The 21367-nt window shown below is 43.6% G+C and overlaps 1 protein-coding gene across 4 annotated transcripts in view; it reads right to left on the minus strand.

The window, feature by feature from the left end:
* LOC141157234 (extracellular serine/threonine protein kinase FAM20C-like) overlaps nucleotides 1–21367 on the minus strand; it is a 96573-nt gene that overhangs the window by 19868 nt on the left and 55338 nt on the right. For 3 of the 4 annotated variants that reach the window (XM_073644246.1, XM_073644245.1, XM_073644244.1), the window contains 3 exons: nucleotides 9510–9690; nucleotides 6801–6910; nucleotides 4907–4988 (listed from right to left, as the gene is read on the minus strand). In XM_073644246.1, coding sequence (XP_073500347.1) covers nucleotides 4907–4988; nucleotides 6801–6910; nucleotides 9510–9690 — 373 coding nt within the window. The remainder of the gene's footprint in view (nucleotides 1–4906; nucleotides 4989–6800; nucleotides 6911–9509; nucleotides 9691–21367) is intronic. The other variant, XM_073644247.1, reaches the window with a different exon arrangement.

Below are 21367 nucleotides of genomic sequence, written 5' to 3' on the forward strand. Positions count from 1 at the left end.
CGACAGCGTCTGTCCCTGGCTGGAGTGGGGAGGGGGGAGGAATATCCCAGTGGTGTAGGAGCAGACAGGGGAGGGACTCTGGGCATAGGTAGGAGCCCATTGGGTGCTGGTCACCTGGGCTCGGGTGTCAGAAGGGAGTATAAAAGGTGGGCACCATCTTAGGACAGGGTCCAGTCCGGTTCAGTTCAGAGAGGAGCTCAGCCAGAGAGGGCTGACAGGGAGCTGTAGCTAAGTCTGGGCCCAGCTCCAGAGGCAAGCCTGGAGTGGAGGCCTGAGACAGCAGAAAGAGAAAGGAGGCAAGAAACACCAGGAAAGGTCCAGAGACGCAAGAAAAGAGGGAACCCTAAGATCCCACGGAATAACGGGTGAAGGGTTGGCAGAACAGGGTGCCGGATCCCAAACTGGTGGAGGCCAATTATCCTTAGCCAGGAACCGGAGGTCGTGGTCAAGTCTTGGCGCGACCCCTCACCATATCCACCAGGAAGGCATACCGTATAGGGTCAGGGAAACCGGGAAAGGTTTCGCCACCAGAAGGCCCGAGGGAGCTGGACAAAGGTGGGTCCCTGGTGGGGACGGCCAGAGAAAGGAAAGAGAGGGAAGCCCTGAACCACACTCCGGAATTGCCTGGGAGTTGACCGAGTCCCTCCCCTGGTGAACGCAGCACGGCTCGGGTGGTCACTCTTGGCCGAAGTGATCTGAACACCAACAGTGAGTAAAGCTTTGGAAACTGCACTTCAAGCCTCTGTGTTTCATCGCCGCACCTGCACCATCAGTACTGGGACACCCACACCATCACTCCCATCATCATCTCCACAATAGCTGCCCTGAGGCAATACTCCTCCCGTGGGGAGTCATCCCACTCTCAGCTGCACAAATAACATCAGCCTCAGCGGTCTGCAGTGCAGCGGCGGTCCCCACTGACCGCAATCCACGGGTGGCGTAGTCGAACTCTATAACATCTTATTCTAAGTTCTGCCACTTGGTTTGACACCCTGGGCACGGACCGGGTCACCGCCACGAGGACTACTACCCCTATCAGATCCGGCTCCGGGTATTCCCCGCATGCGCAACGCTGCCCTACATGGCCCAGGGGGCGCGTCATGTGCGTGTGTGATATGTCTGTTTATATGTATTTTTGTGTTTCAAATGTGTCTGTATATGTTTGTTTGTGTGTGTGCAGCCTCCGGCTGTATCTGGGGGGTGGGGGCGCCGTGCGGCCTCCGGCTGTATCTGGGGGGGGCGCCGTGCGGCCTCCGGCTGTATCTGGGGGGGGCGCCGTGCGGCCTCCGGCTGTATCTGGGGGGGGGCGCCGTGCGGCCTCCGGCTGTATCTGGGGGGGGGCGCCGTGCGGCCTCCGGCTGTATCTGGGGGGGGGCGCCGTGCGGCCTCCGGCTGTATCTGGGGGGGGGCGCCGTGCGGCCTCCGGCTGTATCTGGGGGGGGGGCGCCGTGCGGCCTCTGGCTGTATCTGGGGGGGGCGCTGTGCAGCCTCCGGCTGTATCTGGGGGGGTGCCGTGCGGCCTCCGGCTGTATCTGGGGGGGGACTGTGCGGCCTCCGGCTGTATCTGGGGGGGGCACCGTGCGGCCTCCAGTTGTATCTGGGGGGGGGGGCTGTGCGGCCTCCGGCTGTATCTGGGGGGGTGGGGCGCTGTGCATCCTCCGGCTGTATCTGGGGGGTGGGGCGCTGTGCGGCCTCCGGCTGTATCTGGGGGGGCGCCGTGAAGCCTCCGGCTGTATCTGGGGGGGGGGGCGCTGTGCGGCCTCCGGCTGTATCGGGGGGGGGGCGCTGTGCGGCCTCCGGCTGTATCTGGGGAGGGCCGTGCGGCCTCCGGCTGCATCTGGGGGGGGGGGCGCCGTGCGGCCTCCGGCTGTGTATAGGAGGATTATGTGGAAGCTCATATTATACAGCATGAGACCCTACATACATAGGGGGATGTCAGCATACTTAATTGTGCTCAATATTAAGTCATACAATTAATAGAAAAAAATAATTATAATTGATAGATCATGTGATAGTTCATGTGAAATTAATTCTGCACAATATTAAAGGGGGATCATGTGCCAAGTCACGTGATACATCAGGTGTGTGTGTGTGGTGTGTCGGGGCCCACGCCTTCTAAACTGCCCGGTGCCCTTGCTACTCTTAATCCACCCCTGACCCATCCCCTGCAGACTGTGAGCCCTCACGGGCAGGGTCCTCTCTCCTCCTGTTCCAGTCAGTGACTTGTTTTGTTCATGATTATTGTACTTGGATTATTGTTTTTTTCTTTATGTATACTCATTTCACATGTAAAGTTCTATGGAATAAATGGCGCTAAAATAATAAATACTGTAATCTGTCCTGTTGGTTCTTCCCATAGCATTATCAATAGGCTAAGTATTTATTTATTGCTATTTTGCCTTTTTTTTAGCCTTCAGATGCCTTATTAGGGAATAATAGGACTTAGCCTACATTGAGCGATAACGTCATTATGCAATCTTAGGGTGTGAACCTCTGTGGCTCAGGTAGCAGCAACTAACTAGTCAGTATTGATCTCAACATTGTTAACTGTATTGGTGTCCTGAGGATACAGATCCTGTTAACAGGTGTGATAGAGCAGAAAGCATCGTTTCACTCATCCGCCAGCTAGTCCGGCAGGCTGGAGGCAGCTTCCAGGCTTGTGGTGTGCTGGAGGCCAGCACCATGCAGGCCATGTTAGGGGGGCCATGGAAGGAATATTGTATTGGGTGAGAACACTGTGGGGCTTCAGCAGGGGCAAAATAACTGTGCCGCAATATATGTCCCTCTCCCTGTTTTTAAAAGTTTGAAGGTATGTCTGTGACTGTGTCTATGTGGAGTGAAGATTAAAGCACCATTCCAATGGTTTGTTTTTTTTTCAGCGCTGGAATGGTGCTTTAAGTGTAAGTCCCCAGCCCCCGGTGATATACTGACCCTCTGGTGTCTTCCCCGGTTTTCAGCGCAGCTTCTGTCAGCCGGAAGTCCAAAGTTCCGCTCACAAGCTCTCAATGTAAGTCTATGACAGCCAGAACGAGGCCAGAACAAGGCTCTTGTAGCGTCGGCGTCCCTGCCTCCTGCTAGGCAGGGACGCTGTTCCCCTCACCTCTCTGCTCCGTGCCCGGCGGCTTCCTCCCGCTCTGCCTGCAGCGCCCGCTCTCCCCCGGTCACTGTGCTTAGGGCGCGCGCGCGCTCCCCCTCTCTTAAAGGGGCCGCGCGCGTCGCCCTAAGGAGTCCCCGGCCAATGGCCGGAGGATCCCTCCATATATAAGGCACCTCCTCCAAAATGGAGGTGCCCGAGCAATGTTGTTGCACTGTTCACTACTCTGCTTCAGCCCTCAGGTCCCGTTGCCAGTTACCTGCCAGTTACCTGCCAGTCTCCTGCCAGTTTGCTGCCTGATTCCTGCCTGTCATCCGCTTTCCTGCTTGCTAGCCTGAGGTCCGACGGTCTGCCTTCCGACACCTGTCAGTCTGTCTATGGACCAGCTTGCCCGCTCACTGGGAGCGCTCACCTGCTACCTGCCTGATAGCCTACCTGGAGGCTCCGCCGTCACGTGCTGTGACCACCTGCCAGTCCAGAGACTCTTGCCCGCTCACCTGGGAGCGCTCATCTGCTACCTGCCTGTTAGCCTACCTAGAGGCTCCGCCGTCACGTGCTGTGACCACCTGCCAGTCCAGAGACTCTTGCCCGCTCACCTGGGAGCGCTCATCTGCTACCTGCCTGTTAGCCTACCTGGAGGCTCCGCCGTCACATGCTGTGACCACCTGCTTATCCTGAGACTCTCGCCTGCTCACCTGGGAGCAGTCATCTGCCATCTGCCTGCTAGCATACCTGGAGGCTCTGCCGTCACAGGTCGTACCTGCCCGTCTACCCAGAGACTGCCCCGGTCACTTGCCGTGACCTCCTGCCCGTTTACCCAGAGACTGCCCCGGTCACTTGCCGTGACCTCCTGCCCGTTTACCCAGAGACTGTCCCGGTCACTTGCTGTGACCTCCTGCCCGTTTACCCAGAGACTGTCCCGGTCACTTGCCGTGACCTCCTGCCCGTTTGCCCAGAGACTGTCCCGGTCACCTGCTGTGACCGCCTGCCTGTCTTCCCTGGTCGCCACCCGCTTCCTTACAAGGACTGCCCCCTTGTATAAGTTGCTCAGAGGTTCCGCCTCCCAGACCCGTTACAGCTCTCATAGATTTGCATTGAAAAGCGATCTCCGGCGCGCTCCAGCAGACAGTGGAGCGCCCGGCAGGTCACTTTTCACAGGAGACGGACCGTAGCGGCGGGGATACCGATGAAGGCGGTAGCAGGTGAGTATATGACAGGGAGCAGGGGACTTACAGTTAAAGCACCACTCCAGATGTGCAGTAAATAAAAAACCTCTGGAGTGGTGCTTTAAATTAGTCTGTTGTTTACAATCAATGGGATATACTATAATGTGAAGTCCTCCAGTGATTTTTTTTTTTTTTTTTTTTTTTACATTTGAGAGAGAGACTGTAAAAATAAAAGTAAATGCTATAAGTAAAAAAATACAACAATTACCCTATAATAGATGTAATCTTTCAAAATTAATGGTAAACTATGAAGAACACAAATGAAAATGTATATTTATGGTACCAAAAATAAGTCTGCAAGTTCTAAAAAAAGTTAAAATGTGAAATGGAGTTATGTGGGCATCCAATATTAATGACCCATCCTCAGTGTAGGTCATCAATATCGGATTGGTGAGGGTCCAAAACTTTGACTCCCCCACCGATCATGTGTTATTAGTTTATTTTTTGCATCGTTGAAAGTTGCATCCCTAGGGACCTTAGGTGAGAATTGCCTTCTCCTGCTTCTAATAATAGGCCTAATTCTTGGGATATTACACCTTGTTCAGTTTATACCCTGAAGGTTTAGGCTCCAGTCTGCTCATCTTACCCTCTCCCATTGTCCAGATGCAAGAGGAAGGTGTTGTTTCCAAATTTTTCAAATGTCTCATAGTGATGGCGATCTTGGTTTCCTTTTGAAATAAACAAAACATTATACAATACGTACAATCGTAAATACATTTTTCTATACAGAAATGTTCTAATATTTTCTTATTTTTTATTGAATTTTTCATTTTTTTATATTGAATAATTTTGATTATGGACAGTGTCGTATAAATTTTCTAAAATTCAGCTGATGCGTACGTTTAACTGGGTTTAGTCGTCTAGCAGAAGTGTAAATATCAATCTCTGTTCACACAAAGTTTTCGGCCAATGTTAGATGTATACATCTAAACATTAAAAAAATATATAGTGATATACACAAGAGGTTGCACATGTAGGCATAGTGTCTATTCCTATTATTTTTTTTATTATTATAAGTAGATAGATAGACGAGGCCTGGTGGAACGGCCACAACGGTCACAAGACTTTCTTTTGCGGAGTTACCAAAGGTTAGGTATATTCAAGAAAACCATACACAGTTGGTACAATGATTATAATTCAACTATAATTTAAATTGTGCACCTACTTTTGCACAGATATATAAACTGTATATGCAAATAATACATATACCTTCTTTTGTACAGGCACGTTTGGCAAGGAAATGTGAATAACTTGTGGTGTACATTATACTTCTGTATACAATGTTTACATACAGCCATAGTGTTATGCAGATGTGGTAGTAAGCACGGGGATAAAGGATCTAAGGAGAAAAAACTGCACAAACCCCACCCGGTTCCTGTAGAGACTATTGCATCCAGAAATACATGCCCTAGTGGCTTCAGAGCAACCTGGATGAACCCTGAAGGTAAAAATAGAGAAGACAACTTGGACCTGGCTCCCTATAATTGTATCATGTACCTCCTAAGGAATTGAAGGATAGTGCAGCTTAAGAAAGAAACCCCAGCAGTAAACTTATCTGGCTGGCCTAGATACTCAGAAGTAGGACTAGAACTCCAAGCAGAATCCACTAAAGACTATCACCAGCAGGAAAGACCAGCAGGGGGAGGTTTAAATAGTTGCACCTGCAATGTGATAGGACAGGCTAGATAACAAATGAAAAACACTTGCTGTCCGAGAAGAATGGGCAAAGGCAAAAGGTAATCATCACCCAGACAGCAAAACTGCTGTGGCTCAGCGGACAGAGACGCCGCCAGAAGAACACAGGACCGCCAGATCGAATCCCGAGGCATAACACATAGGCCTAGAAAAGTAGATGGCAAAATAGAGGTACAAAAGAGAATTTTTTAACCCTTAGAAGGGTGAGAATTTTTAACCCTGAGAAGGGTGATAATTTTGCCACACGGTGGCTTAGTGGTTAGCATTGTAGCTTTGCAGCATTAGGGCCCTGCGTTCAAATCCCACCAAGGACAACATCTGTAAGGAGTTTATATGTTCTCCCCGTGTTTGCGTGGGTTTCCGCCAGGTTCTCCGGTTTCGCCCACACTCCAAAGACATACTGATAGGAAATGTAGATTGTGAGCCCCAATGGGGACAGTGCCCATAATGTCTGTAAAGCGCTGTGTAATTAATGGCACTATATAAGTGAGTGAAATAAATTTGCAGATGTATGGTTTTAATAAAAAAAAATTCTAATGTGTACCCTTTAACTACTAGAAAAGCCATATCTAACAGAACTCTAAAATGACACTTTCACAAACTGCAAAATGTCCTGGTCTCATGCACACTGCTAAAAAGAGAACACTTTCTGGAAATCCTCCTAACACCAACAGCTGGGTTCCTCAGTGTCTCCTGCCTGTGTTTCTAATATGAATGATATTAGAATAGGAAAGAGATGTTGGAAAAGTTTAATGAACCATAAATATTCTTAAAATTGATCATACCCATGAAAAAGTCCAATATTGAAAGATCTATTAGGTCTATAAGTCGTGTTCCCTCGTTGTATGGCGGTGTCTCTTTTACTGTTTCACAATAATTGGGGTTCGACTCCCAGCTATATGAAAAAAATGCAATAGAATTCCATCAGATAAGAGATAATGTCAGCACCTGCCAACATATATGAGCTCCGCACTCCATAGGACATCTGTAAATGTAAAGTTTGCCATACATAATCAAAAAGGCAGACTCTCCTCTGCCTATTACAAGATCACTATATAACAGGAGTTTTCCACTACTATGACATCGATGACCTATCCTTAAAGTAGGTCTTTAATATCAAATTAGTGGGGTTTCTATTCAAGTCAAGAGAATCTGATCTGCAGTACCTGGGAGCGGCCACTAAACAGTGTGATGGCGCTACGGTGTTCCACTCTATACACTATATACTGTATATCCTGCCAATGCCAGTGCTGGTGGGGTTGTCAGGTGTCATCTCCCACCAATCTGATACTAATGACTTATTCTAAGGATAGGTCATCATCTATATTATCATAGTAGAGAAGTGGACAAACCCTTTAATTTTAATGGTATAAATAAAGTATAAAAAGACATATAGATATCAATCAGAATTTCCATAATTAGAATTACCTTAAACAACAATTTTGGTTAACAACACTCTTGATTAATAAAAAAATGATATATAAATGTCTAACTAGGGGTTCATCTGCCAGAATGACTTTATAGCACTATAACACAAAATTCCATTACGTCCTATATGACCATATCCATTTGTTCTATAATACAAATTCATTATCAGCCAGCAGGTGGCAGTAAAAACCTTTGAATATGATTTACCAGTATCTAGTATTACCTGTGTGTCCTCTGTGGTTGAGGCTCCAGTGAGGAACCAATATTAGGTTAAAGGGGTTGTCCACTAGTTAACTGCTTAAGTGCCTCACATAATATAGAAAAACGTATACTTACTTCCGAATCTGTGCCACTGCTGCGATTTTAGCACTGCCATTTCCTTTATCATGTAACATTATGCCATGTGATTTCTGCAGTCAGTCATTGGCAACTGATTGTCTGCAACCTTCATTCTTCCCTCAGACAAAACTTTTCCATCTGTGAGAACTATGAGAATTGCTGCTGATCAGCGACCACTGATTGGCAGTAGCGGTCATATGACATAACAACGTCTTGTGATCACCGGGATAAATAAAATAGTTAAAAAAAAAAAATGTTTTAAAAATATATAAATTTGAATCACCCCCCTTTTCCTTTATTAAACACAAAGTAATTAAAAAATAAATATAGTGTGTCCAAAAATGTCCAATGTATAAAAAATATAAAATTATTGAAGCCATATGTTAATAACCTCAGCAAAAAGAAAAAAAAATCAAAATGTCACAATGACTGCTTACCGTTTGCCCCACTTGCCCCCCAAAAATACAATAAAAATCGATCAAAACATCATTATGTACCCAAAATGGTATCAATCATTACATCAGCTGTGCAAGCATAAAACAAGCCATCAAACAGCACGATGGATGGAAAAATAAAAAAGTTACTCAGAAAAAGGTGACGCAAACAAAAAATTTTTTTTTACAAATTTCATATTTTTTTTCCTACTAATGGTGAAATGTAGATTGTATATAAAGTAGCTGCTATAATGTTAGTCTGTATTTCTTATTGGTTAATTTTTCAAAAATAGGCTGGTAGGCTGTGTGCACACGATGCGTTTTTAATGCGTTTCCGCAGCGTTTTTGCAGCTGCGGAAACGCATTAAAAATGCATGGTAGAAGGGCAGCAATGTTCCCCAATGATAATCCGCATGTGCTGTGCTCAAAAAATCCGCAGCATGTCCATTAATTTTGCGGAAACGCGGCGTTTTCGCCGCCATTGACTTGCATTAGAACGCGCCAATACCGCAAGACTGCATTTGTACTTGCATTATCGGCGCGTTCTAATGTGCGGATGGTACCCGAGTGTGGAGAAGATGAGACTCTCCTCCACAACCAGGTACCATAAAAAAGCTGTAAAAACAAGAATAAAATAAAAAGTAAATGTATACTTACCTTCTGTCGGCCCGCGCAGCGCTCCTGCTTGGTTCCCGGCACTTTGCAGTGAGTTGAAGGACCTGCGCTGACGTCAGAGTCATGTGACGGGTCACGTGACGCTGACGTCGGCAGGTCTTTCAATTCACTGTTGCCGGCAAGGGAGAACGGAGTGAGCAGGACACCGGGGGCCATTGGAGGGTAAGTATACATTTATTTTTTTATTTTTACCACTCTCTCGAGTCACACTATATAAATCCATGCTGTTTGCATGGATTTATATAGTGTGACCTAGTTGTCACAAGCACTTTCCAAGTGATGTTAAAATCGCTTGGAAAACGCTTGTCAATCCGCATGCAGAAATGTCAGTGGGTAACCGCTTCATTTCCGCATGTCCCTGGCAGGAAAACACATGTACAATCCGCATGTACAATCCGCATGCGTTTTTTTCTGCCAGGGAGATGCAGAAACGCTCAGGAAAAAATCCTGAGCATTTCTGCATCGTGTGCACATAGCCTTTTAGAAGGAAAACAGAAAATAAGTTAATAAATGCAGCTAAAAAGCAATGTGTTAACCTGTTGAGTTGGGTTTTCAGGAACTCAAAGCCATGTAACAACGCCAGAACAGAGAAAGGAATCAATATATTTTTTTACTTACTCTGCCTTTTTACTTTTGTGGTATGAGCGTCTCCAAGGGCTACGCCAGGATTTCCTTTTGGCCAATGCAGAATCTGGCAAGAAAGCAGCAAGAGATCCCTCTAGAATGTCCGGCTTACCACACAGAGCATGCTCTGTAGAGCAGTAGTAAGAGCACTTGCCATAGAAGCAAACATTGTTGGCTGGGAAGAAATATAAGAGGCATGAATTACTGTTCAGGAGAAATATGCTATGACTTGACAACACATTAAATTAGAAGGACATCCTTAAGGGGAACTTGTCACCAGCTTTTTGCTACCTCATCAGAGAGCAGCATAATGTAGGGGCAGAAACCTTGATTCCAGCGATGTATCACTTAGTTCAATGGGTGCAGCTGTTCTGACACAATGTAGAATGCAGCAGAGCTGACAAAGCTGCCCCCGCCCACATCAGGCTCTCTATGTACATTGTCTATCGACAGTGAGCTGCTTATCTCAGAAGGGGGCAGAGTCGGACAACTTGGCATGAGGCAGCTAGTCCCAGCAATGATAACGTCCTAGTGATAAAACCTTAATTGTAAGTCACAACAAAATGTGACACATCGCTGAATGCAGTGTTTAACCCCCTACCTTATGCTGTCCTCAGATTACATTGCAAAATTTTTCTGACAGATTCCCTTTGGCTATGTGGTTCAGGATTTGATTGCAGAAATTTCTGCAGCGTTTCTGCATCTCTTGGCAGGAAAAACACGTTTTGCCGCGATTTTGACGCGTTTTTGTAGCGGTGGTGAGTGGGGAAATAGGGTTGGGGTTCATGTCAGCCTTGTACTGGCGGCTGACATGAAGCCCAGGTTAGTAATGGAGGGCGTCTATAAGATGCCCCCCATTACTAACCCCGTAGTAAAGGGTTTCAATGCTTTTTCAATAAAGACACGGCCAGAATAAAGTCATTAATTGAAATAAAATTACACACAGTTTTAATAATTTATTTATCATTCTCCTAATCCCCGAATCCCTCGTCTCCTGTAAGAAAGCAAAAATAAAAAACAACCATATCCCTCACCTGTCCGCCGTCATGACGTAATACAGATTGTTTCACGGCGATCCAGGTAACTTCTACAGCAGCCACTGATGTGACTGCTGTAGAAGACAGCACTATACACTGACAAGAGTGTAATCACTCCTGTCAGTGTACATCGCTGTGCTGTAGGGGGTGAGGTCACCTGAGTTCATCAGCTGAAGATCAGCTGATCAGCTCTGATGACCTCATTACTGTATCAGTGATACGTGGAAACATTTGTGAGAAGATTCCTACGCAGCACTGGTGCCGTAAAGTGAGGTCCTGAAGCTCGTCAGCTGATCTTCAGCGGATGAACTCAAGTGACCTCATCCAGCAGAACAGCGATGTACACTGCTGGGAGCGAGCGCGCTCCCATCAGTGTACCACTGGCCGCCGGGTGATTGGGTTGCCGGGGGACACCAGGAGGACGCCAGACAGGTGAGAAAGATGTTTTTTTATCTTAAATAGATTTTTACTTTTCTTTTTTTTACACCGCACACACGCCAGCTCGGCTGAGGAGACTACTTCTCCCCTCAGCCGCACCTGCTCCCGCTGTTATCAGCAGGAGCAGCGGTCAGATAATGGGAGAAGTAGTCTTCTTCCTCAGCCCGGGTATCATTCTTTGTGCGTTTTTGCTCTGCAGAAACACTACAAAGAATGAACATGCTGTGGATTTTAACGCAATGACAATCCTGAGCGGAAAATTCCACATCATGTGCACATCAGGATTGTCATTGCATTAGCTGGCAGACGGATTATATAGCGGTTTTGGTGAATTTCCATGCGGAAAAAACGCCGCGAAAATGCATAAAAACGCACAGTTTGCACATAGCCTTTATTTTCAAGGAGAAATATTCATGGACCAATCAACTATATTTAAATCACCAGCCCTGATTTTGTGTGAATCCATTTGCTCTGATCCATTGAGGAACAAACTTTATAAGAGCCCTGAAGATGTCATGTGGTATCTGGCACCAAGACATTAGCATCAGATCCTTTAAGTTTTGTAAGTTCTAAGGTGGGGCCAGTGGCATAGAGTGGGGGTACAACAAGGTATTTGTCCCGGGGGCCAAATTTCGTGGGGGTGCAAAATTTTGTTCCTTCTGCCTCCACTATTATATGATCGAGGAGAGCCAGCAGTATGCATTGCTTTTAGGATTCACTGAAAAATTTAAAACTTGATTTTATTGATATAATAAAAAACACAAGTTATGCTATTCACAGTAGACACCCTATGTGATTATTCGGAATCATATAACAATAGCTTACAGCCTAGGGTATCCTAATGTACCCCTAAAACATGCCCTTCCTGTCTGCAGAGGTTGGCACCCTAAAATTGCAAGTGGCGCCCCCGCTCACTGATGACTGGCCCTAGTGTGCCTTAATGGGCCCTTCTACAAATGCAATCTTGAATAGCCTATATGAAATAATGTTAGCCAGGGAAATGTCAAAGGAGAGATAGAAATATTGCCACCAATAAAATCCAATTGCTACCAATAATAAGCAAACAATACAAAAATAACTGCCTAGCAAATATTATATCAGTTCATATGTTCTTAATAAAATTAGGTAAGCCTATAAAGTGACACCCCCATAGAGCATTAACCAGATGGCCACATATTTTATACGTCAGTGCACAAAAGAAGGTTACATATGGAATAGACACATCAGCTATCAGTGTACTAAGCTTGACATGCTTCCCTTTCTAAGGGCTTATACTCATCTGTGTGAAAAACGAGCTAGTGCAATCCGATAAAAAATCAGATTGCGCTCTGACTAATGTTATTCAATGATTCCCTGCTCGTCTTCAATTTTTTTCTCAACTCAGACTGGACTGAGAAAAAAATCGAAGCATGCTGCGAGTGTCCGCATATATCGGACGAGACTCGTCAATGCAAGTCAATGAGTACGAGAAAAAAATCGTATGGCACATGGAATGATCCATGTGCCGTCCGATTTTTACGCACCCATTTCTTAGAAAACCCGACATTTCATTAGCCGAGTACAGCGTGACCCATCAGAATAGAATAGATAGAACAGATATATACATAGAATAGATAGATAGAAAGATGTCAGTGACATATCTAATTAGTGCAGTGCGTGTGTAGTTTAATGTTCATGTATTTAGCTAATAATTCAATAAATTCAAGAAAAAAATGGCATTGGGTCCCTCAAATGTTAATAACCAGCTGAGAGAAAGCCGACAGCTGAGGGCTGATGTTTATAGCCTGGGAAGGGGGTAATACACAGGCTATTAACATCAGCTCACAGCTGTATACTAAGCCTTTACTGGTTATTTAAATGGGGGACCCCAAAAAAATATGACGTGGGGTCCACCCTATAATTAATGACCAGCAAAGGCTACGCAGATAGCTGCAGGCTGATATTAATAGGCTAGGAAGGGGCCATGGATATTGGCCCCCTCCCAGACTAAAAACATCATCCATAAGATGTGCCAATTCTGGCGCTTAGCCTCTTCTCTTCCAACTTGCCCTGGTGCGTTGGCAAGTGAGATAATAATATTGGGCTTGATGTCAGCTTTTTATTGGCAGCTGACATCAAGCCCAGCGGTTAGTAATGGAGAGGCGTCTATAAAACCGCTGACGTCAGTGAGGTGAACTAAGATCATTGGGTATGAACTATGCTCACCTTATTTACGTCGTCGCAATGCACTGATGCTGCGCTATCACGCGCAGCTCAATGTCTCCTCTGGATGCCAGGCTGAATTGTCGCATCATGCCACCATTCAGCAAGGCATCTAGATGTAGCAGAGCTAGACTCATCGTGGGACAAATAGATTATCTTCTCATCAGACAGGTGAGGAATATGGTGTTTTTTTATTTTTCAATAATAAATGGGAAAAAGAGGGGGGGAGTGTTTATTTTAAATAAAGGTGTCAGTGTCTTTCTTTAATTTAAAAGATTTTATTCTGGCTGTGTATTTTTTACAATTTGACTATTGGGTTAGTAACTGGGGCGTCTTATATAAACTTCTCCATTACTAACCCCTGGGCTTGATGTCAGCTGCCAATACAAAGCTGACATCAACCCCAATACTATTACTTAATTTGCCACCGCACCAGGGCAAGTGGGAAGAGTGGAGGCTAAGCACTAGAATTGGCGCATCTTATGGATGCGCCTTTTCTGGGGCAGCTGACAGCTGATGTTTTTAGTCTGGGAGGAGGCCAATATCCATGGCCCCTTCCTAGCCTATTAATATTAGCCTGTAGCTGTCTGCCTAGCTTTTGCTGGTTATTAATTATAGGAGGCACCCCACGTAATTTTTTTGGGGGTCCCCCATTTTAATAATCAGTAAAGGTTAAGTATATAGCTGTGAGCTGATATTAATAGCCTGGGAAGCTTCATGTGTGTTACCCCCTTCCCAGGCTATAAATACCAGCCCCCAGCTGTTGGCTTTCCGTCAGCTGGTTAATAAAAATGATGGGGGACCCCACACCATTTTTTTCATTAATTTATTACTTACATACATGGTTAAAATTGTTGGTACCCCTCGTTTAATGAAAGAAAAACCCACAATGGTCACAGAAATAACTTGGAAAAGGCAACCTTCAAACACGAGACAACTGGAGCAGTTTGCTCATGAGGAGTGGGCCATAATACCTGTCGAGAGGTGCAGAAGTCTCATTGACAGTTACAGGAATCGTTTGATTGCCTCAAAAGGTTGTTCAACAAAATATTAAGTTAAGAAGAACCATCATTTCTGTCCAGGCCTATTTCATGAGTTTAATTTTTTTTAAAATTCTGTGGAAGCAGGGTTGAAAAGCGATGTCTGACTTTCATTTGTTTATTTTCAAAGATTTTTAATTTATTATTACTTTTGTCAGATTCAAGTTATTTCTGTGACCATTGTGGGTTTTTCTTTCATTAAACGAGGGGTACCAACAATTTTGACCACGTGTGTAAATACATGTAAAGTAAGCTACACACGCAAAGCACTGATTATATATCTCACTCACATATTTCTTTCTAACTATTAAAGAATATTTACTTTGAAAACTATCTTTAAATGACAGAGAATTACTCTATGTAAAAGCTAATGTTAAAATCGCATTGCATACGGATGTCATATGGATGCTAGGTGAGAAAAATCACATTGTACTTGCATGATTCTCGTCCGATTTTTCAGGAACCACATTGGACCGATTTTATTAATGCAGATGAGTATGAGCCCTAATAGGTTCATCAGGAGTAGTAGATATTAAACTTGTTACTTAGGTGCTAATTTCCAGATACAGGCTTGCCAAATTGAAAAGGCACCTCATGGTATATGGAAATGATGTCCACAGGAATCATGCACATAGGCTGAAGTACGCCCAGCTGGTATAGTCGTATACTGGATAGGGGAAAAAACTACATGCGCTTCAATGTGCGTTCCATCACATGCGCAGATCAGTGTTACAGGACTCGGAAATGGCCGTGCTTTTCATATTGGGTTTCACCATTAGTGCATGTGCAGCTCACATAGAATAGTAAGTCTGAAACTGGTTACGCTCCATCCATGTGCTTTAAATAGGTGCACATGAGATATATACAAAGAAGGTATGTTCACACCTTAATGTCCAGGCCAAATTTTAGAAATCTGACCAGTATCACTTTATGAGATAATAACTCTGGAACGCTTCAATGGTTCCCAGTGATTCTGAGATTGTTCTTTTGTGACATATTGCACTTCATGATAGTAGTAAAATTTGTTCAATATGACTTGCGTTTATTTGTGAAAATATCACAATTTTGGCAATTTTCGAACTTGCAATCTTTATATCCTTAAACCAGTTAGTCATGCTGTACAAAATAATGAATAAATAACATGTCCCATATGTCTACTTAACATCTGAATCATTTTTCAAACATCATTTCATTTTGTTAGGATGTTAGAGGGATTAAAAGTTTGGCAGCAATTTCTCATTTTTTCAACAAATTTACATAACATGTTTCTTTAGGGACCTATTCAGATTTGAATGGACCATGAGGGGCCTATATATTGGAAACTCCCCAAAAGTGATACCATTTTAAAAACTGCACCCATCAAATACTACAAAACAGCTGTCAGGAAATGTTTTAACATTAAGGTGCTACACAAGAATTAATGCAAAGTGGAATGAAAAAAAAAAAAAATTTACCTCTAAAATGTTGCTTTAGCCCCAATTTTTTCACGTTTGCTAGAGGTAACAGGGCCCCACAGTTTGTTGCCCACTTTCTAACATGGCGATACCCCATATGTAATGAAAATGTTCTGTTTGGACAAATGGCAGGGCTCGGAACGGAAGGAGAAATATTTGAATTTTGGAACACAAATTTGAAAGAGAAGGCGGGCACCATGTTGTATTTGCAGGGCCCCTAAGGTGCCTAAACAGCAGAAACCCCCACAAGTGACCCCATTTTGGAAACTACACCCCTCAATGATTTTATCCAGGGGTGAGGATTTTGAACCCACAGGCACTACACAGAATTTGATAACGCTAGGTCATCATATTGAATATGTTGTCATATCGTCATAATTTTTTTCTGTAACCTTTGAAATAACTCTAACCCTAAGCTTAACCCTAAGCCTAAGCATAATCCTAATGGCAAAGAATGAAAGAAATAAAAATTCTAAAATAAAAAAAATAACATTTTTTAATCTGACTAGAGGGATGGCACAGGGGGCGGGGTGGTCAAGGGGGTGCACAGTAAGGCACAGCCCAAGTAAGGCCCTGAACGTGTTCTCCAGGGTCTCAGCTACCCCTGGATTTTCCGACTCTGGAGGCCACTATTCTCTTATTCCCGATCGGCCCCTGTTTTTATGCATATCGGTGGTCATTAAGTGGTGAAAAAGCTTTTGGCATATCATAAGATGAAAAACATAATATTATGTGGCCCTCATAGCAAGGGGATTATATCTCATAATATGTGACCCTCGTATTGATAAGGTGACCTACATGTAAAACAAATATGAATTATCCCAAAATAAGGATTTAAGATGTGTGGACATAAATATCCATTCGGGTGAATGTATGATAGCTAGGTTTCTTTAATAAAGTTCCAATCCGGGAGGTCAGCAAAGCATGAAGAGCAGAAATTGAACCTACAAAAAAACAACCAAAATTTAACTGTTCATTTAGACCCTCAGGAGCAATGGAGTCCATATGATGGATCCATTTCGCCTCTTTTTGTAAAATTCTTTGATTCCAAATGCCCCCTCCGAGTGAGTGTAAAATGACTTCAATGACAGTAAACCGAAAGCATTTTAGGTCCCGGCCGTATATCTCCCTAATGTGTATTGAAATAGGGGTATCTCCGGGGTGCCTAATATCCCTTAGGTGGTCCTCAATTCTCTTTCTTAGGTACAGTACAGACCAAAAGCTTGGACACACCTTCTCATTTAAAGATTTTTCTGTATTTTCTTGACTACGTGTGGAATTATATACTTAACAAAAAAGTGTGAAACAACTGAAAATATGTTTTATATTCTAGGTTCTTCAAAGTAGCCACATTTTGCTTTGATGACTGCTTTGCACACTCTTGGCATTCTGTTGATGAGCTTCAAGAGGTAGTCACCGGAAATGGTCTTCCAACAATCTTGAAGGAGTTCCCAGAGATGCTTAGCACTTGTTGGCCCTTTTGCCTTCACTCTGCGGTCCAGCTCACCCCAAACCATCTCGATTGGGTTCAGGTCTGGTGACTGTGGAGGCCAGGTCATCTGGCGTAGCACCCCATCACTCTCCTTCTTGGTCAAATAGCCCTTACACAGCCTGGAGGTGTGTTTGGGGTCATTGTCCTGTTGAAAAATAAATGATGGTCCAACTAAACGCAAACCGGATGGAATAGCATGCCGCTGCAAGATGCTGTGGTAGCCATGCTGGTTCAGTATGCCTTCAATTTTGAATAAATCCCCAACAGTGTCACCAGCAAAGCACCCCCACACCATCACACGTCCTCCTCCATGCTTCACGGTGGGAACCAGGCATGTAGAGTCCATTCGTTCACCTTTTCTGGGTCGCACAAAGACACGGTGATTGGAACCAAAGATCTCAAATTTGGACTCAAAAGACCAAAGCACAGATTTCCACTGGTCTAATGTCCATTCGTTCTTTAGCCCAAACAAGTCTCTTCTGCTTGTTGCCTGTCCTTAGCAGTGGTTTCCTAGCAGCTATTTTACCATGAAGGCCTGCTGCACAAAGTCTCCTCTTAACAGTTGTTGTAGAGATGTGTGGCATTGACCTGGTCTCTAATCTGAGCTGCTGTTAACCTGCGATTTCTGAGGCTGGTGACTTGGATAAACTTATCCTCAGAAGCAGAGGTGACTCTTGGTCTTCCTTTCCTGGGGCGGTCCTCATGTGAGCCAGTTTCTTTGTAGTGCTTGATGGTTTTTGCAACTGCACTTGGGGACACTTTCAAAGTTTTCCCAATTTTTCGCACTGATTGACCTTCATTTCTTAAAGTAATGATGGCCACTCGTTTTTCTTTACTTAGCTGCTTTTTTCTTGCCATAATACAAATTCTAACAGTCTATTCAGTAGGACTATCAGCTGTGTATCCACCAGACTTCTGCACAACACAACTGATGGTTCCAACCCCATTTATAAGGCAAGAAATCCCACTTATTAAACCTGACAGGGCACACCTGTGAAGTGAAAACCATTTCCGGTAACTACCTCTTGAAGCTTATCAAGAGAATGCCAAGAGTGTGCAAAGCAGACATCAAAGCAAAAGGTGGCTACTTTGAAGAACCTAGAATATAAGACATATTTTCAGTTGTTTCACACTGTTTTGTTAAGTATATAATTCTACATGTGTTAATTCATAGTTTTGATGCCTTCAGTGTGAATGTACAATTTTCATAGTCAAGAAAATACAGAAAAATCTTTAAATGAGAAGGTGTGTTCAAACTTTTGGTCTGTACTGTATGTTCACACATCATGGTTTTTTCAGCGTTCATTTTCTGCAGCAAAACCTGATCTCTTGCCAGGAGGTTGTTCAGGATTTTTGTTGCTGTTTTCTTGCTTTTTTTTGTTGCTGCGTTTTTTCACAGTCCTTTTGTCTCTGTTATGCATGTACATAAAGTTCAGTGAAAAAAAAAAAATCTCATTCTAGTTTAGGCACAAAAAACACTGAAAACGTGACGCCTGCTTTTTTTGGTGCATCTTTTCAGCGTTTTTTCCACCACCCATTACTTCCAATGGGTGAAAAAATGCTGAAAGTAGTGACATGCTCTATTTTGCAAAAAAACACGCAAAGCACAAAATCCTTAACAAAAAAAACCCATGATGTGTGCATGAGATTTCTGGAATCTCATAGACTTTGCTGGTACTGCAAAACGCAGCTGAAAATTTGTATAAAAAATGCATAAAAAAAAGCTGAAAAAAACATGATGTGTGAACATAGCCTAAATTCTCGCATTGCTTTTACTTGCCATACTGAGTTCTTTTCCAGCAATAAAAATAGGTAAAGTAGTCAGCAGATATTTTATAATCTTGGCCACTGAAGCCAGTTCCTATGCAGAGTACAGCAGTCAAGATGAGTTTGTCATTGGCTGTTGCACTATGCATAGGCAGCAACTGGATTGACAAACGCACAGTAAAATGTTGGTTTCTGCCCATGTAAGGGGCAGCAGCTGATGGCAATCTTTACTGCTGGGCTCTCCATGGGCAATGATAGAGCTGATAGAGGCTGAGCAAAAAAGTATTGAATTATGTGCATGTGATGTTTTGTGCTCTCTGCCTCTCCTCTCATTTATAATTTTATGAAATGACAGACAAGGACCTGCTGCTGTAAGAGCTTTCTGAAAATTAGGAAAGTCTCAGTTGTAAAAAAAATTAAACAAGGAACACTTAAATAATACATTTTCCACACTTTTTCCAACCTTACCTAGGTTTAGGGCATAAAAATGTAATAAGTTAAATATAGATAAAAGATAAAAGTAAGAAAAAAAATATAACAATGTATAACCTTTTTAATTTTTAAAATGTTATGTTGGATTTCAACAAAAAGCAGAAATAACTAGAGGGACAACTACAGTGCCTTGAAAAAGTTTTCATATCCCATGAACTTGTTCACATTTTTTCACGTTACACCCACAAACTTAAATGTATTTTATTGGGATTTTATGTGATATACCAAGGTTTGTTTGAGAACATTAGGGATCAAAGAGCATCATGAAAACCAAGGAACACACAAGACTGGTCAGGGATAAAGTTATGAGAAGAGTAAAGCAGGGTTGGTTATAAAAATATAGCCCAAGCTCTGAACATCTCACAGAGCACTGTTCAATCCATCATCCAAAAATGGAAGGAATATGGCACAACTGCAAACCTACCAAGACATTGCCATCCACCTAAACTGAAATGCCAAGCAAGTAGAGCACTAATTAGAGAAACAACCAAGAGACCCATGTTCACTCTGGAGGAGCTGCAGAGATCCACAGTTGAGGTGGGAGAATCTGTCTACAGGACAACTATTAGTCATATACTCCACAAATTTGACCTTTATGGAAGAGTAGCAAGAAGCTATTTTTGAAAGCAAGGCATAATAAGTTCCGTTTACAATTTGCAAAAAGCCATGTAGGGCCACAGCTAACACGTGGAAGAAGATGCTCTGGTCAGATGAGACCAAAGTACAACTTTTTGGGCTAAATGTAAAACGCTATGTGTGGTGGAAAACTAACACTGCACATCATTCTGAAAACACCATCCCCATCGTCAAACATGGTGGTGGCAGCATCTTGCTGTGGGGATGCTTTCTTCAACAGAGGCAGGGGAACTGGTCAGAGTTGATGGAAAGATGGATGGAGCTAAATATAGGGCAATCCTGGAGTAAAACCTGTTAGAGGCTGCAAAATACTTGATTATACTTATAGAAGTGGGTATGAAGATCCCAAACACAGAGTATATTAAACCCACTTAAATTCTCTATTAATCTACAGAACATGCCAAAAATAAAAAATTATCCATATAAAAACAGGTCCTGCTATTCAAAGACCAGGGACAAACCATACACTATACCAGCTAAGTAAGCAAATTATAATCTAGTGCATAGTAAGACCTAATGTGAAGGTATATAACACAGTGGTTGTTTGCAGTATGCATACACATAGTCTGCATGAGCACTTACATGTGTTGCCGGGTGGCAAGGACTGCACGCAATCAGCTGCATTACATGTATAGTAAGTGCTCATTCAGAGTATGTGTATATGTATTACTGAATGTAGCATACATGTCTTTTTACATGGGACTGTATGCTGGTGGGGACTGAAGGGGGTAATTTTATTTATATGGTAATGTATTGGGAAAGGGGCTACAGGGGAGGGGAGAGATATTCTACAGCATGTGACAGAATGGTAGATTTAAAGTTTCTTAGTTACACTTACTGTAGTTACTTTTTTTCTAACTTTTCCTTATTGTGTTATCTGTGCTGTTCCTATTCTCTTCTTCTCCACGTGACATCTCTTCAGACTAGCTGTCTCACACAGCATCTTTTGTGTGGATTGTAAATCGGAGAGTTTAGTAGGAGATCCTCTATGTGAGTCTCATAGGATTGCATTGGGAAGCTCAACTTCTGGTGCACACAAAAGTCGCTGTGTGATCCAGCATCTGAAATGTGTTTGCAAGATACAGAAGACCAGAACAGTGCTGACATCAGGAAAAGATGATGACCGATAAGTAAATGAACACATGTGTAGCACCCTGAGGACTCGGCTGCTACAGGGGTATTACGCCTCAAGCCAGAGGTGTGGTATTCCACTCCCGGGTAAGGATGGAGTGTGGAACTGAGCTCAGTTAGCTGCATGCACTACACACATCCCATTTCCGGGGAACAGACCGAT

Source organism: Phyllobates terribilis, unplaced genomic scaffold (genome assembly GCF_046119375.1).
Source record: "Phyllobates terribilis strain yellow unplaced genomic scaffold, ASM4611937v1 Scaffold_8__6_contigs__length_399053987, whole genome shotgun sequence".
NCBI lineage: Eukaryota > Metazoa > Chordata > Amphibia > Anura > Dendrobatidae > Phyllobates > Phyllobates terribilis.